This window comes from Branchiostoma floridae, chromosome 15 (genome assembly GCF_000003815.2).
Source record: "Branchiostoma floridae strain S238N-H82 chromosome 15, Bfl_VNyyK, whole genome shotgun sequence".
Classification (NCBI taxonomy): Eukaryota; Metazoa; Chordata; class Leptocardii; order Amphioxiformes; family Branchiostomatidae; genus Branchiostoma; species Branchiostoma floridae.
In genome coordinates this window covers 1,627,437-1,643,470 of record NC_049993.1, presented here as the reverse complement: position 1 = coordinate 1,643,470, position 16,034 = coordinate 1,627,437, and the positions used below count along the sequence as shown (strand labels likewise).

At 40.4% G+C, this 16,034-nt stretch overlaps 2 protein-coding genes across 3 annotated transcripts in view; both read left to right on the top strand.

Moving 5' to 3' along the window:
* Positions 1-2,450, top strand: part of LOC118432058 (zinc finger protein 184-like) — a 34,566-nt gene extending 32,116 nt beyond the window's left edge. For both annotated transcript variants that reach the window (XM_035843566.1, XM_035843567.1), the window contains 2 exons: positions 450-529; positions 1,013-2,450. In XM_035843566.1, coding sequence (XP_035699459.1) covers positions 450-529; positions 1,013-2,033 — 1,101 coding nt within the window. In that variant the 3' untranslated portion in view covers positions 2,034-2,450. The remainder of the gene's footprint in view (positions 1-449; positions 530-1,012) is intronic.
* LOC118432060 (zinc finger protein 239-like) overlaps positions 1-15,534 on the top strand; it is a 65,186-nt gene extending 49,652 nt beyond the window's left edge. The window contains exons 2-3 of the mRNA XM_035843568.1: positions 7,469-7,606; positions 14,105-15,534. Coding sequence (XP_035699461.1) covers positions 7,488-7,606; positions 14,105-15,047 — 1,062 coding nt within the window. The 5' untranslated portion in view covers positions 7,469-7,487 and the 3' untranslated portion in view covers positions 15,048-15,534. The remainder of the gene's footprint in view (positions 1-7,468; positions 7,607-14,104) is intronic.
* The last annotated feature ends 500 nt before the right edge of the window (positions 15,535-16,034 follow it).

Genomic DNA, 16,034 nt, shown 5'->3' with positions numbered 1-16,034 from the left:
TGCCCTTTCTGCGGCGCCATCCCCTATTTATATTTCAGGCATGGAATGGGCATTTACCGTCGCAAAGATGTATTTGATAGCCTGTGAGCTACTGTTTAGCTTCATTTCGGCGTGTTACATCGTATTTTCCGTCGCCGCCGATCGAAGCCGCCATCTTGAAAATCCCGCTCCGTCTGTCACGTGCCCCCGGCAGTGGTTGCGCAATTTCGCATAAGGATCGTGCAAATCACATAAGGCTCGTGTGTGTCACATAGTGATTCGTGCGAATTTCATAATATTCGTGCGTTTTTGCATAGTTATTCGTGCGAATTTCATAATATTCGTGCGTTTTTGCATAGTGATTCGTGCGAATTTCATAATATTCGTGCGTTTTCGCATAGTGATTCGTGTGTATCACATAATATTCGTACGAATTTCATAGGGTTCGTGCAAATGCTTAGGCACCCCTGGTATCGGAGACTTCAAGTTACGACACCTCACAGCAAAGGTTTGGACTGGACATTGTGATAAAGAAGGAACGCGATACAAGGTCTCATTGATGTATTACTCCGCGAGTGGACACCCTAAAAGAGATCCGAGCCAAAAATGAACGGCTGCACGGACGCATGTTTTTAGCGGTGAGAAATTCCCTTTTAGCCAGCGGAACTGATCTCAAAAGTTAGATTGGTGAAAGCTTATTTGTAACTGAAGAAATTAGCAGGTAAAGTTTTGCAGCCGCGCGCTAGGTCGGAGGTACACAGTCGTGGGTTCTGAGTGGTGCGGTTGTACAATAGCAGCGAAAAAGTGCCTTTTGTGGGGATTGACTAATCGTAGTTTGTAATTGCTATAAAAAAAGTTCCTACGTATAGTTTACATTGGCAATTTTTTCCCACGATATAGGGTGAATGTGCTCGACATAGAATGAAAAATCTGCTGAAATTTCACGCTGCTTCATTATGAACGCGCCCATTTAAACCACGAATTATAACATAGAAGTCTATGGAAAGAAGAAACTCATCAATGAGACCACAAGCAGTGAAGTGCTCATGCATACAGAGCCAAAGGATCTCGACTCGGATTCAGACCTAATAATACAACCGAACCATGAACTTTGTAACACGCCCAGTTCAGGCTCACAAATGCTTCCCTCATTCAAAACCTCCCTGACACAAATGAACGTCACAGCAGACTCTCTCATTAAAGAAGAAGACATTGATATGCTTACTAGTACTGAGGACGCAGCATGTAGAGCTCGCCATGACGAGCTTGACATCGACACTTCTACATTCAGTATGCAGGTCTTGAATACAATCAATTCAATGAATATATCTTACTCAGAGACTCCAGTGGAAAGCGATACACCCGGTGAGGAAGCACCTTTGGCTTCTTGTCATCTGCCTCCAGACAACGGTGACGTACCTTTGGAAAATGAATGTTATGTTTTAGAAGATTACCAAATCAAGCAAACGTCGCAACCTTCAAACCCTGATCAAACTGAACACTATACTGATGACAGAGAGACTGGTTTCATCAACAGCGGACTTGAGCAAAGTAGGGAAGAAAGTAATGATGAAAGTAGTGAGGAAAAATCATTCGCACACAGTGTCCCCAAGCATAGGCAACGCCAAAAAGAAGAAATGCCTTTCATGTGCGGCGAATGTGGTTATAGGGCATCTAGTAAGCATCAGCTTGTCAGACACATGAGAAAACACACCGGCGAGAAGCCGTTCAAATGTAATCACTGTAACTTCAAGGCGTCAGTGAAACACAATCTAGTCCAGCACATGAAAAGACACAAAGATGCAGAGCCTTATAGATGTAAAATTTGTGTCTACAAGACCTACCGAAAGTCGGATGTTGAGAAACACAAGATGTACCACTCTGGTGTGAAGTCCTACAAATGTGAGGAATGCGAGTATCGGACAACTCGAATTTACCATCTTACTAGACACAGGAGGCGTCACACCGGTGAGAGATACAGTTGTCAAGAGTGTGACTACAAGTCAATAGATAAGTCCAACTTCGTCAGGCACATGAGAAAGAAACACCAGTGAAGCTACTGTCAGTTACCAACCAAAAATAACTTCATACATATTTTGGGTAGAAGCTTTTTTCTTCTTCATTTACTTCCTTTTTGCTAACTAGAAACCAGACATAAAACATGATCAACTTTCGTATAGCAACTTTATCTATTCGTTTAGCTTTATTCATTTGTCCTTTTTGCTTATTTCTGTTTCCTTTAGCCAAAATAGACCAGCCTAGTGACTTTCCACTACTTTACAGTCTTACCTTGATAAAGAATGATTATACAATAGTTCATGATTCAAGCGTATGCAGTTGTGAAAGATAGCAATAGCGTGTATTCTAAGATAAGTTTCTATTTAGTACAAAGTTTTTGCCTGTGCATGTACTGTTACAGCACTCACAGAGGAAAAGATGATAAAAACGATGTTAACAACATTACAAGTAAAGCTTCATATGTTGTGTCTGTGTGCCTCAACAACACATACTATAGGCAGCATAATCGTCAACAAGTTGAAGGCGGCTGCCTTATTTGAAAGAAATAGAAGAAGATCACATTTAGCTGAACGTTGACGTTGCTACCTACTCCTGTATCAGTATCTTAAGAATCAAGCTATATATAACGTGGTTCTGTCTCTAAGACATTGGTTCATGTATGTTTCGAGGTCGCCCAGGATATGAATATGTATCAGTTTGTTGGCAACCACGGTACGATTTCGCTCGCAATTTCCTCTTTGTACCTGAAGCAGTGTCCAGGGAATCTTGTCCTTCGCTTCCTGATGATGGATGATACAGCAGGAATATTGCCGTGCAACTACTTTTTTGTTGGATGTGGTTTCCAGGATTTGTTGTGCACGGTCCGCCGTGTGAATACCGCGAAGCTTGTTCTCGATCTTCGAAGATGATGATGATGATGATATCAGTGGATGTAACTTAATTTTCTTTTTATCCGCATGTTTTCAGTGACTACCATCTGCATAAAAAAAATCCGACTCAAAAACCAAACTTATCACGGACACGCATTTTTACCGATGATAAATCCCCTTTTAGTCAGCCCAAATGACTTCAAACGTTAGATTGGTGAAAGTTTGTTTCTAACTTAATACAATAGACAATGTTCGATAGCCGCGCGCTAAGTCTGAGTCACACAGTCCCTGGTCCTGATAACTTGTGGGGTAAAACGGTGGCAGCTAAAAAGTAACTGTTGTGTTGCGTGGCTAACTTCATTTTGCAATTGTCATGCAAAAGACAGTATGTCTAGAGGTTAAATTTTCTTCTTTATTTCTTACATGATGAAGGGTAAATGTGCTCAACTATGTCTAAGAATAAATAACATCTATTCATTTCGTGTAGGTTCATTGTCCCATGTAAAACAGGTATGTATTTTATCAAAATGTTCAGAGAAATAACTCATGAATGAGACATAACTTATTCAATGAAACCTATAACACTAGGGGGGCATCCAATACGTCTCGAATGTAAACAGTACTAGTCTCCGAGACCTAGATTAACTAGTCTCTACCAGACTCCGGATCGCTGGAAAAATCGTAGAAATGCAACGAAAAGAGGAGTAAGCCGGCCAGAGAAATATAGCTGGGTAGGGAACAGCACGCGATCTACGGATCCTAGGATCGCGAGCTGTTCCCTGGCCGGTTATATTCCTCTCTACTCGTATTTGTTCCATTTCTACGATTTTTCCAGCGATCCGGAGTCTGGTAGAGACTATAGATTAACCTCTTTGGCGCGGTGTGAGCCAAGTTGCAATGCCACGCGCCGTGGATGATTAAAAAAACTTGAGTTCTCGCTAGGTTCTCCTCTTTCAGGGTGCATGGCACAAAACATCAAAATCCTGTCGGCGTATCGCCTTCTGACGCTCACTTTGAAACGCTGCTCTGCGGAGGTCAAATAACTGCAGCCGGCTCACACTAGAAGGTCAGTTGCGTAATGGGGGCGCACTTATATATACACGAACTTGATATAAGACTTTCACAATCCAAACTATAGTCTCAGAGGCAACACCTTCCGTGACCACGCAGCGTAGCTTATATCTGGCTGCCTCTCAAATAATGCTATTTAACTCTCGTTCAACAGTTTTATCCGTACTACTTTATGTACCCGAGTTCGAGCATAAATACTGTGTTCTGCTGCCTAAAACCTGCCGAACCGGTTTCAGTCCCCTTCCCCTATTCGGTCATTTATAATTGACTACTCTGTCAGTACCGACTCTGAAGCCGTGAGGATCTGTGTCGCTGTGAAAACACAGCGCAATAGAGCATCATCGTACCTTGGTAAGTACTGACTTAAGTATATTTTTTATCCGGACACCAAGAGTTAATTCCAAGGGAGACAATTATCTGCACTCACAGACAAAACGGAGACACGGAGTGGCCTTGGTAAGAACTTTAATGCTTGAATAAGCAACCACCAGGACCAAGCCCGGAGGGTAAAATATTTGTGTGGCGGAGTATGGCGGAGGGGGCAGTGCAGTAATCGGGAGGAGTGGGGCGCCGCTAATGTGAACTGATCAGACAGGTAAAAATCAGGCAGTCCTATCTGCCGAACGAAGCACCAAAAAAGTTAACGGACTAAAAAGTAGCCCGCCTATGCATATAAACAAACAGTCGTTTTGTCACGTCTAGCAGTAGCAGGGTAAATTTCGGTATTTCCGGACTTGCGCAGATGAAACAGTTTTAGAATGCTTAGGTAGCCTTGGGAAAAGTGGCTGTAGAAATGTTTTTCTTGGGATATGTTTAAATTTTGGAGATGCAAGGGTTTTAACCTCTATATATTGTGTTGAAAAACAGATTTGTAGCAATATTTGTGGATGCAGTAGGCTTTAGAAGTTACAGGCCAAGTGGTGTTTTGTTGTTATTTACAGGCAGTGACAAGGGGTCAAAAGGTCACCACTTATGTTTTGATATCGTATAACATGATTCCACCGTAATTTTTTTTCCGTCAAATTAATCTTTAGAGGGCGGACAATCATGGCAATGTGAGTTTTTCATGTTCTAAAAGTCAGGTAGGTGATTTTTGGCAGCCTCTTTCTCTCATGATCTTAAGAATATGCTTAGGAAATGTAGCCAGCATAGCTTTTGCCCAATGGCCGCAAGTAGCATCAATATTAGCCCGCAATAGCAGATTTACTTTCCCATGTGCTCTTACAGTTTAACCCTATCCAGCCGGGGGGGGGGGGGTGGATCGTAAGATCTCTCTAGTCTCTTCACCTTTTGGTCATCAAGTAAACTTTTGTAACCGTTATAAGGTTATATAGATGAACTGTTTGTGTGAACTCCCGCACAGTGCATGATAGACAGGGTGAGAATGGCCCGCCACTCATTCGGGCTATTCACACTGTAGTAATTGTCGTTGACCTGTCCTCGCTAGAAAGTTACTGGGTGTGTTTTAGTGTACACGGGGGGGGGGGGGGGGGGGGGGGCTAAAAGTGCCCGCGGCAACTTTGACCCCCTATACCTCCCAAATGGCTTGTGCTAGAACAACCAAACTTGGTGAGTTTTCCTAGAATATTGTTGGCAACAATTTTTTAAAAAAGGGGAAAGTTTTTGATTTTTCGTGTTGCCATGGCAACGGGTTTCTAAAAGGCAAATTTTTCAAAAATCACTAATTTTGGTTTAAACAATGGGATTTTAAGATTTCCTTGCTAGACTAAACATCTTTTCATATATCATTAATATCTAAGACATCTTAGTTGAACATTTATAATTAAATATTCATAAATTATGCTAATGAGATGACGTAATTGGTCAAAATCCAAGATGGCCGACAATATCATGATGAAAAGTATAACAATCTTATTTTCACTCAAATTTCATCACTACTTGGTATTTTCTTACAGAAAACATTCATTTGAACGTTTTTAATCCATTTCGAAGGGGTTTTAGCGTTATATGTTGAAAGAAATGTATCTTGAAAAATTTAAGGTTAATCCAAGATGGCGGATAGCTAAACTACAGATGACGTCATTCTATGACGTCATTTTGACGACGTTGCGTCGTCTTTTGACAACAGAAGTCTTATAACACTTAAATATTGATGAGAAACCTTTATTGGTAACTTTTTGAGTGAGATATTTAGGTATTATGGGAATTCCCCGTTTTAGCCAAAAATATCAATTAATGACGTCATAATTACGTCATATTACGTCATAATGATTTAAAATTGCAGGAATTATAAAACTTTATGAGCACAACCTTCCCTGCAAATTTGGTGATCGTACAATAACCCGTTTTGAAAATACGAAGGAGGGGTCGAATGAGCCCCCCCCCCCCCCAGCCCAAAAAGCCCAGTCTGGATAGGGTTAATGCCTTAGTATTGTCTTAGATGTTGTCGTCTGACCTGTCTGGGAAAGTTACTATTCCCATTGTTCGGTAATAAGATAAAACCATTTAAACTTTTTATCTTATGGTCGTAAACAGCATTATTCACGTTCATATTCCGACTTCTAAGATATTACCCTGTTCTTCTCAGATTTTGTCTGATCTCTGCCTATGCAAGACACAATGCCTAATCAGCACTCCTTTTTGTTCTGCAATCAAAATACATGTACAGGCTTCTAAACCTGTTCTAACGCTTAGAATACTTTCAACCAGTTACTAGCAGTTATTGTGTAAGCATGTTTGCTTCGGCATGTGTATTGTGATCATAAAAATACAGAAGCATTATATACACACACATATATAAATATATATATATATATGTATCACTTCAATTTATGTGCATGTGTGTGTTATAACAAGCTCATGTATATTTTTTTAGACAAATAAAATGCTAGAATTGTCAAACTTGACCCTTCCTGTTAATAAGTTCTCATCACTCATGCAGAATCTGGAGGTTTAAAAAGTTCCATCCACAATTTCTCCACTTATATGCTATTGACCTACATACAGACCCATGTAACCAAAAACATACTCTTCTTGGCGAAGAGATTAACTGTGATATAATAGCTTTACTATTGGGATGAAACCTAACAAAAACATGGAAATAATGTACATACGCCGGGCCCGTATTTCTACTTACTTTGCGTTTTTCCCATTATCATTTTAGCCCGCTTATGCATACTAGTATAAACAGTCGTCTTGTCCTGTCTAGCATAGCTTTTGCCGAATGCCCGCAAGTAGCATTACCCCGAAATTGCAGATTTACTTTCCCATGTGCTCTTACAGTTCATTGTCTTAGTATTGTCTTAGATGTTGTCTGATCTGTCTATTCCCTTTGTTCGGTAATAAGATAAAACCATCTAAACATGTTTTACCGCAACGCAAACCCATTCAATTAGTTACTGTATAACTATGTTTGCTTCAACATCTGGATTCTGTTATTACGAAAAAAAGAGTCATATAGTAATCTATTATAAGTTCATATGTAATGACATGTTTAGGTATATATTTCAGTAGACAAGTTGGAATTTTCAAAGCCTTAACTTAGCATCATTTTCTAATTGTTCTTGAAGGATCTGGAGCTTAAACAACATGGCAACTGGATCCGGATCTCATCTGACACAAGGGGAGGGAGAGGATAGACAACATTTTCCCCGTACCCACAAGTGCAGCCAATGCGACAAGGAGTTTCCCTTCAAAAGTAAGGTCAACTAGAAAGGCCGACATTTGCTTAAGAGCAAATACAGCATATTTCAGCCATACCCCTTCCCACGCAACATTGGACTGTTCCAAATCACCCCTGCGCAAAAATGGAACATCCTCTTAACAGTACATTATCCCCCAAAGTGGACTGGTATTGTGAATTGATTCCAGGTAAAAACATGTACAGAGCTTGCTTCTATTTATCAGAAAATGACAATAATCACACCTTCCATTCAGAAAATTTTCATCTTGATTGAAAATTGTTGAATGACTTCATGTAATGTCATTAACAATTTTCAGTACGATAACTAGGTGTAAGTTTTAAAAAGTATAAGCTCCTTGTGATGTGGGTACATTTATTATTGCAGTGAACTTTTTTTATTCAAGTAGGGCATACGATTTAATAATTATCAAGCAGGTGCAGGTACTGTAGGAGCGTTTGTTTTCTTCAAGCTGTAAAACTGTTAAACTGTTTTACTTTGTATGCAATCAGCCATCGAGCCTATTCTTATTTTAGTTTAACAACTTCCTGCCAGACCCGGAAGATACGATTGAACCTTGTTCGAGGATTTATTTTCGTCTGTCTGGTCAGTCTGTTCATACCCTGGCGCTGAGAGTGTTTTATTGGGCTGAAACTCTGGCAGTTTAAAGTTACTTACAATTTAAATGTTCAAAGTTTATGTCAAACAACAACAGCACTAGGAAATGTGGCCACTATAGACAGGTGGTCACTATAGAGAAAATGCTGATCTATTGACTAGGAGCCATACGTTACACATGATTTCAGTACACTGATCATTAATCATATAAACATTGAATAGAATAGGATTTGACGCAGAACAGCGTTTTTGCTGGGTATTTTCTTGAAACATGTCCGTGGGAATATCAGCGAGGCGGCGACGTAGGGATATCAGACCGTCAACAAAAGTCGCACGGCGGCTAACGGCGCAGCGAAGATACTAGCGCTATAAATAAGCGCTTCAACTAAGGATGGCAACCCGTACAATATTTTTGTATACTCTTGAGCTAAGTAAAGTTTGTTGTTTATGAGGTTTTAGTTGTCTTTGAAGCTTTGACCCGAAATATTTTAAAGTCAAACTGCTGAAGAGAAGTAAGTGACTGCTACGATTATCGTAGATATGGCCGTAAAAAAACTGATAAAAGAAGCCTTCTCAATAGTCTAAAATGCAAGAGCTTCCGGGGGGGCTTCGCCCACCTGGGTCCCCCCCACAGTGGCCCTGCCCCTGGACCCCGCCAGGGACATTCGGCGGCCCCCGGACCCCTGTCCGACGCTTTGAAAAAATCCTGGCGAGAAGTCTGCACGGCCTGAGTCTTCAAGTTAACGTATTGTGTGGTCCCGCTTATGAATATTAATTAGCCTTCGCTTTCCTCTTCGCTGATTGGCTGAACCATTAATTGAATTAACTCATCCTGCCGGCTAGACGCAGGTGCAGATGTCGGCTCTGTGGGGTGAACGTCCGAAAGGTCATGGCATGGAGAACGAAAGAAAACCAATTTCCCCTAAAAAAGTGCTGTAATTAAGCCTTTTACAGTACTTTATGCCAAAAAATTTACTTGGATCATTTTACCAACTATCTTATGCCTATCTATACCAAATGTTACTCATACCAGGGTACAGGGGTGCAAAATATACCGTTATAAGACCGTCAACAACAGTCGCACGGAGCTAACAGCGCAGCGAAAATACCATCGCTAGCGTTTCAACTTCGGATAACAAGTTATAAGTACTGTTGAACTCAGTAACGTTAAAGTTTGTTTTTAGTTGCCTTTGACGGTTTGACCTGAAATAGTGTTACGCTAAACTCCTGAAGAGAAGTTAAGTGACTGCTGCGATTATCATAGATATGCCCCTAAGAACTGATACAATATAAAGCCTTCTGAATAGTCTAAAATGCGAGAGCCTTAGGCGGGCTTCGCTCCCCCTGGCGGGAACACTGCTATATACGGGATCATGAGGCCCCGCTTATGAATATTAATTAGCCTTTGGCCTCCTCTTCGCTGATTGGCTAGGTCTTTGATTCAATTAACTCTCCGGCTGACGCGCACAGGTGTGGCTCTGTGCGGGGTCACGGAAGGTCACGTCAGGAGGCCAAAAGAAAACAAATTTCCCCTCAGAAAAGTGCCAAAATTAATCATTTTAAAGTTGTTTTTGTCAAAAATCTTACTTGAATCTTGTTACCAAGTATCCAATGCCTATCTATACCAAATTTCAGGTCATTTAATTGTAATACCAGGGTACAGGAGCCAAAAGTGTCCTTTTTTGGTCAAAAATTGGCCAAAAATCGCAAAAATAAGCATTTTGTTGCACTGTACACCAAAAGTGTTATTGAATTTATATGAAGGGATTATCAAGGCACATCTGTGTCAAATTTCAGCTCATTCGGTTGCAATACCAAGGTACAGGAGCCAAAAGTGTCCTTTTTTGGTCAAAAATTGGTCAAAAAATCGCAAAAATAAGCATTTTGTTGTACTGTACACCAAAAGTGTTATTGAATTTATATGGGGGCATTATCAAGGCACATCTCTGTCAAATTTCAGCTCATTTGGTTGTAATACCAGGGTACAGGGGCCAAAAGTGTCCTTTTTGGTCAAAAATTGGTCAAAAAATCGCAAAAATAAGCATTTTGTTGTACTGTACACCAAAAGTGTTATCGAATTTATATGGGGGCATTATCAAGGCACATCTCTGTCAAATTTCAGCTCATTTGGTTGTAATACCAGGGTACAGGGGCCAAAATATACAGTTTTGGTCTAAAATTGACCAAAAAATCTCAATAAAATCATTTTAGAGGCAGATATGAAAAAAATGAGAAAAAAGCATCAAGGTATTGGCCCATTCTACCCCTGTGCCAAATTTCAGGTCATTCGGTCCAGGAACGGCGGAGATGAATCACTTTGAAGATTTGACAGGAGAAGAAGAAAGAAGAAACATTACGACTAGAAAGGCCGACATTTGCTTAAGAGCAAATACAGCATATTTCAGCCATACCCCTTCCCACGCAACATTGGACTGTTCCAAATCACCCCTGCGCAAAAATGGAACATCATCTTAACAGTACATTATCCCCCAAAGTGGACTGGTATTGTGAATTGATTCCAGGTAAAAACAGAGCTTGCTTCTATTTTTCAGAAAATGACAATAATCACACCTTCCATTCAGAAAATTTTCATCATGACTGAAAATTGTTGAATGACTTCATGTAATGTCATTAACAATTTTCAGTACGATAACTAGGTGTAAGTTTAAAAAAGTATAAGCTCCTTGTGATGTTGGTACATTTATTATTGCAGTGAACTTTTATTCAAGTAGGGCATACGATTTAATAATTATCAAGCAGGTGCAGGTACTGTAGGAGCGTTTGTTTTCTTCAAGCTGTAAAACTGTTAAACTGTTTTACTTTGTATGCAATCAGCTACGAGCCTATTCTAAGTTTAGTTTAACAACTTCCTGCCAGACCCGGAAGACACGATTGAACCTTGTTCGAGGATTTATTTTCGTCTGTCTGGTCAGTCTGTTCATACCCTGGCGCTGAGAGTGTTTTATTGGGCCGAAACTCTGGCAGTTTAAAGTTACTTACAATTTAAATGTTCAAAGTTTATGTCAAACAACAACAGCACTAGGAAATGTGGCCACTATAGACAGGTGGTCACTATAGAGAAAATGCTGATATATTGACTAGGAGCCATACGTTACACATGATTTCAGTACACTGATCATTAATCATATAAACATTGCACAGGTAAGCCAATTGTTTAGATGTACAATTAAGTTCAAATAATTCTGAAGAGAAATATTGATGAGAAAATAATCATTCTCGCCACTGTCTAACTTATAATTACGTATCAAAACTAAACGCAGATTTTCTAACTAACGCACCTTTCGCCGACTTCATCAAAGGACCGCCGGCTATCAATCAAACACGGCTGTTAATCAGACTTAGAGTTTCAAACAGTCATGTGCTCTGTGCCAGTTGACAGCGAACTTCATGCTACGTGATGTTTTACATTGCTAGGACCTTCTTACCTACAGCGGTGCTTCTACAAAATATTTAGACTGTAACATTGAGTCCCACATGTTTTATAGAATAGAATTTGACGCAGAACAGCGTTTTTTGCTGGGTATTTTTCTTGAAACATGTCCGTGGGAATATCAGCGAGGCGGCGACGTAGGGATATCAGACCGTCAACAAAAGTCGCACGGCGGCTAACGGCGCAGCGAAGATACTAGCGCTATAAATAAGCGCTTCAACTAAGGATGGCAACCCGTACAATATTTTAGTATACTGTTGAGCTAAGTAAAGTTTGTTGTTTATGAGGTTTTAGTTGTCTTTGAAGCTTTGACCCGAAATATTTTAAAGTCAAACTGCTAAAGAGATGTAGGTGACTGCTACGATTATCGTAGATATGGCCCTAAAAAAACTGATAAAAGAAGCCTTCTCAATAGTCTAAAATGCAAGAGCTTCCGGGGGGGCTTCGCCCACCTGGGTCCCCCCCACAGTGGCCCTGCCCCTGGACCCCGCCAGGGACATTCGGCGGCCCCCGGACCCCTGTCCGACGCTTTGAAAAAAATCCTGGCGAGAAGTCTGTACGGCCTGAGTCTTCAAGTTAACGTATTACGTATTGTGTGGTCCCGCTTATGAATATTAATTAGCCTTCGCTTTCCTCTTCGCTGATTGGCTGAACCATTAATTGAATTAACTCTTCCTGCCGGCTAGACGCAGGTGCAGATGTCGGGTCTGTGGGGTGAACGTCCGAAAGATCATGGCATGGAGAACGAAAGAAAACCAATTTCCCCTAAAAAAAGTGCTGTAATTAAGCCTCTTACAGTACTTTATGCCAAAAATTTTACTTGGATCATTTTACCAACTATCTTATGCCTATCTATACCAAATGTTACTCATACCAGGGTACAGGGGTGCAAAATATACCGTTATAAGACCGTCAACAACAGTCGCACGGAGCTAACAGCGCAGCGAAAATACCATCGCTAGCGTTTCAACTTCGGATAACAAGTTATAAGTACTGTTGAACTCAGTAACGTTAAAGTTTGTTTTTAGTTGCCTTTGACGGTTTGACCTGAAATAGTGTTACGCTAAACTCCTGAAGAGAAGTTAAGTGACTGCTGCGATTATCATAGATATGCCCCTAAGAACTGATACAATATAAAGCCTTCTGAATAGTCTAAAATGCGAGAGCCTTAGGCGGGCTTCGCTCCCCCTGGCGGGAACACTGCTATATACGGGATCATGAGGCCCCGCTTATGAATATTAATTAGCCTTTGGCCTCCTCTTCGCTGATTGGCTAGGTCTTTGATTCAATTAACTCTCCGGCTGACGCGCACAGGTGTGGCTCTGTGCGGGGTCACGGAAGGTCACGTCAGGAGGCCAAAAGAAAACAAATTTCCCCTCAGAAAAGTGCCAAAATTAATCATTTTAAAGTTGTTTATGTCAAAAATTTTACTTGAATCTTGTTACCAAGTATCTAATGCCTATCTATACCAAATTTCAGGTCATTTAATTGTAATACCAGGGTACAGGAGCCAAAAGTGTCCTTTTTGGTAAAAAATTGGCCAAAAATCGAAAAAAAAAGCATTTTGTTGGCTGTACACCAAAAGTGTTATTGAATTTATATGAAAGGATTATCAAGGCACATCTGTGTCAAATTTCAGCTCATTCGGTTGCAATACCAAGGTACAGGAGCCAAAAGTGTCCTTTTTTGGTCAAAAATTGGTCAAAAAATCGCAAAAATAAGCATTTTGTTGTACTGTACACCAAAAGTGTTATTGAATTAATATGAAGGGATTATCAAGGCACATCTCTGTCAAATTTCAGCTCATTTGGTTGTAATACCAGGGTACAGGGGCCAAAAGTGTCCTTTTTTGGTCAAAAATTGGTCAAAAAATCGCAAAAATAAGCATTTTGTTGTACTGTACACCAAAAGTGTTATTGAATTTATATGAAGGGATTATCAAGGCACATCTCTGTCAATTTTCAGCTCATTTGGTTGTAATACCAGGGTACAGGGGCCAAAAGTGTCCTTTTTTGGTCAAAAATTGGTCAAAAAATCGCAAAAATAAGAATTTGGTGTACTGTACACCAAAAGTGTTATCGGATTTATATGGGGGCATTATTAAGGCACATCTCTGTCAATTTTCAGCTCATTTGGTTGTAATACCAGGGTACAGGGGCCAAAATATACAGTTTTGGTCTAAAATTGACCAAAAAATCTCAATAAAATCATTTTACAGGCAGATATGAAAAAACTGAGAAAAAAGCATCAAGGTATTGGCCCATTCTACCCCTGTGCCAAATTTCAGGTCATTCGGTCCAGGAACGGCGGAGATGAATCACTTTGAAGATTTGACAGGAGAAAGAAGAAAGAAAGAAAGAAAGAAACATTACGAATACAATATATTTCACCATACTATGTATGGCTGAAATATAAATACAATATATTTCACCATACTATGTATGGCTGAAATATAATCAACACCTACGTAGTCACACTGGTGAGATCCCACACCTGTGTGGTGAATGTGGGAAACGGTTTAATCATCTAGGAAATCTGAAGGCACATACGCGACTTCAAACTGGTGAAGAACCGTACAAGTGTGAACATTGCAACAAAGGCTTCAATCAGGCAAGTTATCTGAAGAGGCACGTGCGGACTCACACAGGGGAATCCAACATGGCGACTGGAGCTGGATCTCATCTGACACAATGGCAGCGTTCTCGCCGTACCCACAAGTGCAGCCATTGCGACAAGGAGTTTCCCTTCATAAGTAACCTCAACCGACACCTGCTTACACACACTGGTGAGAGACCATATATGTGTGGGGAATGCGGGAAACGGTGCAGTCAGCTGGGCGATCTAAGGAGACACATGGTTACTCACACAGATGAAAGACCATACCAGTGTGATGAATGTGGGGAACGGTTTAGTCGGCCATCTATTCTGAAGGACCACATGACAACTCACACCGGTGAAAAACCGTACCGATGCCAGGAGTGTAGCAAGCAGTTTAGTAGGTTGAGCTATGTGAAGAGGCACATGAGAATTCACACCGGTGAAAAACCGTACAAGTGTGATCATTGCAACAAATGCTTCAGCCAGCCAACAAATTTTAAGGTTCACATGCGGACTCACAAGGGGGAACTTCTGTACAGATGTGAGAAGTGCAGCAAGCAGTTCAATACGTTGTCAAATATAAAGAGTCACATGCGGACTCACACGGGTGAGAAGCCGTATAAGTGTAAGATATGCAGCAAGCATTCTAGTAATTCAAGTGATCTTAAGAAACACATGCGAACCCACACTGGGGAGAGACCGCACGAGTGTGAGGTGTGCTACAAGAAGTTTGGTGAGCGCGGTAGTCTAAAGAGACACATGAAGACTCACACTGGTGGAAGCTCATCGATGCCTGTGTGAGGATTGAATCACGTGACTCACTATTCACACAACCAAAAGTTTATTCTAAACGCCAATTATGTTTTATTGGAATGTGTCATTCTTTTGTCCGTGTGACATTTGTTTTAAATGAGTAATAAAATCTAAACATGACTCTACTGTACTGTCTATAAAAGGGTCTCAACGTTATGGAGGAAACGTCGATTTATTACATCGTCATAATCACCAAATTATGAATAGTTGTTTTTTTTTATTATAGCTCGAAGATGTTTGTGAAGAAGTGACATTGCAAATGTCAGTAATTGTTGTGACAGTTAAAACTGCATGTTTAGATTGTTAATCCATCTGTCCCGAACCGGTGAAAACGTCATGTGAAAGACGTGAAGCAGATACTAAAGTATCAGGTCCTCTTACAAAAGATGGGGTACATGTGATAAACTGTATGGTACCGGTTTTGAGTTGGGAGAAACAAGCACACTGTGTCATGCATCGAATCTTATAAGGATAATTCGCGGACGTCATTCACCGATGTCAGCTTATGTTGTCTGAAAGGTCTGTTTGCGATACTTAATTGTCCAGTTTCTTGATCAAGTAATTTTTTTTTATTTAGGTTCTCTTTGAAATGATTTTCGGAAGCGGTAGTCTTTGAAATCATTTGTATGGTTGGCATGGTTGCATTTTGAATTGAACAAGAAGACATGCTTAATGGCGTCTTTGTCATTGTTCTTCGTTATGTTTTGATGTAAAATAAACTAAAACACGATATTGCTGCTAACCCTTTGTGTCGTTGTTGTCAAGTCATCCCTTTCCCAAAGAATATTTGATTTCTCCTATGCAAATCAGCACATATAAGTCTCTACCAGGATTCACATGCCTAGAAAAATAGTACATATTAGAAAAATTGACGCATAACATTCCAGATGAGTTAACCGGGCAAAAAAGTACAGTTGGCGACATCCATGGCTATGTCACTATGCTGTAGTCGTCCATTTAACTTTCACTGGGGTA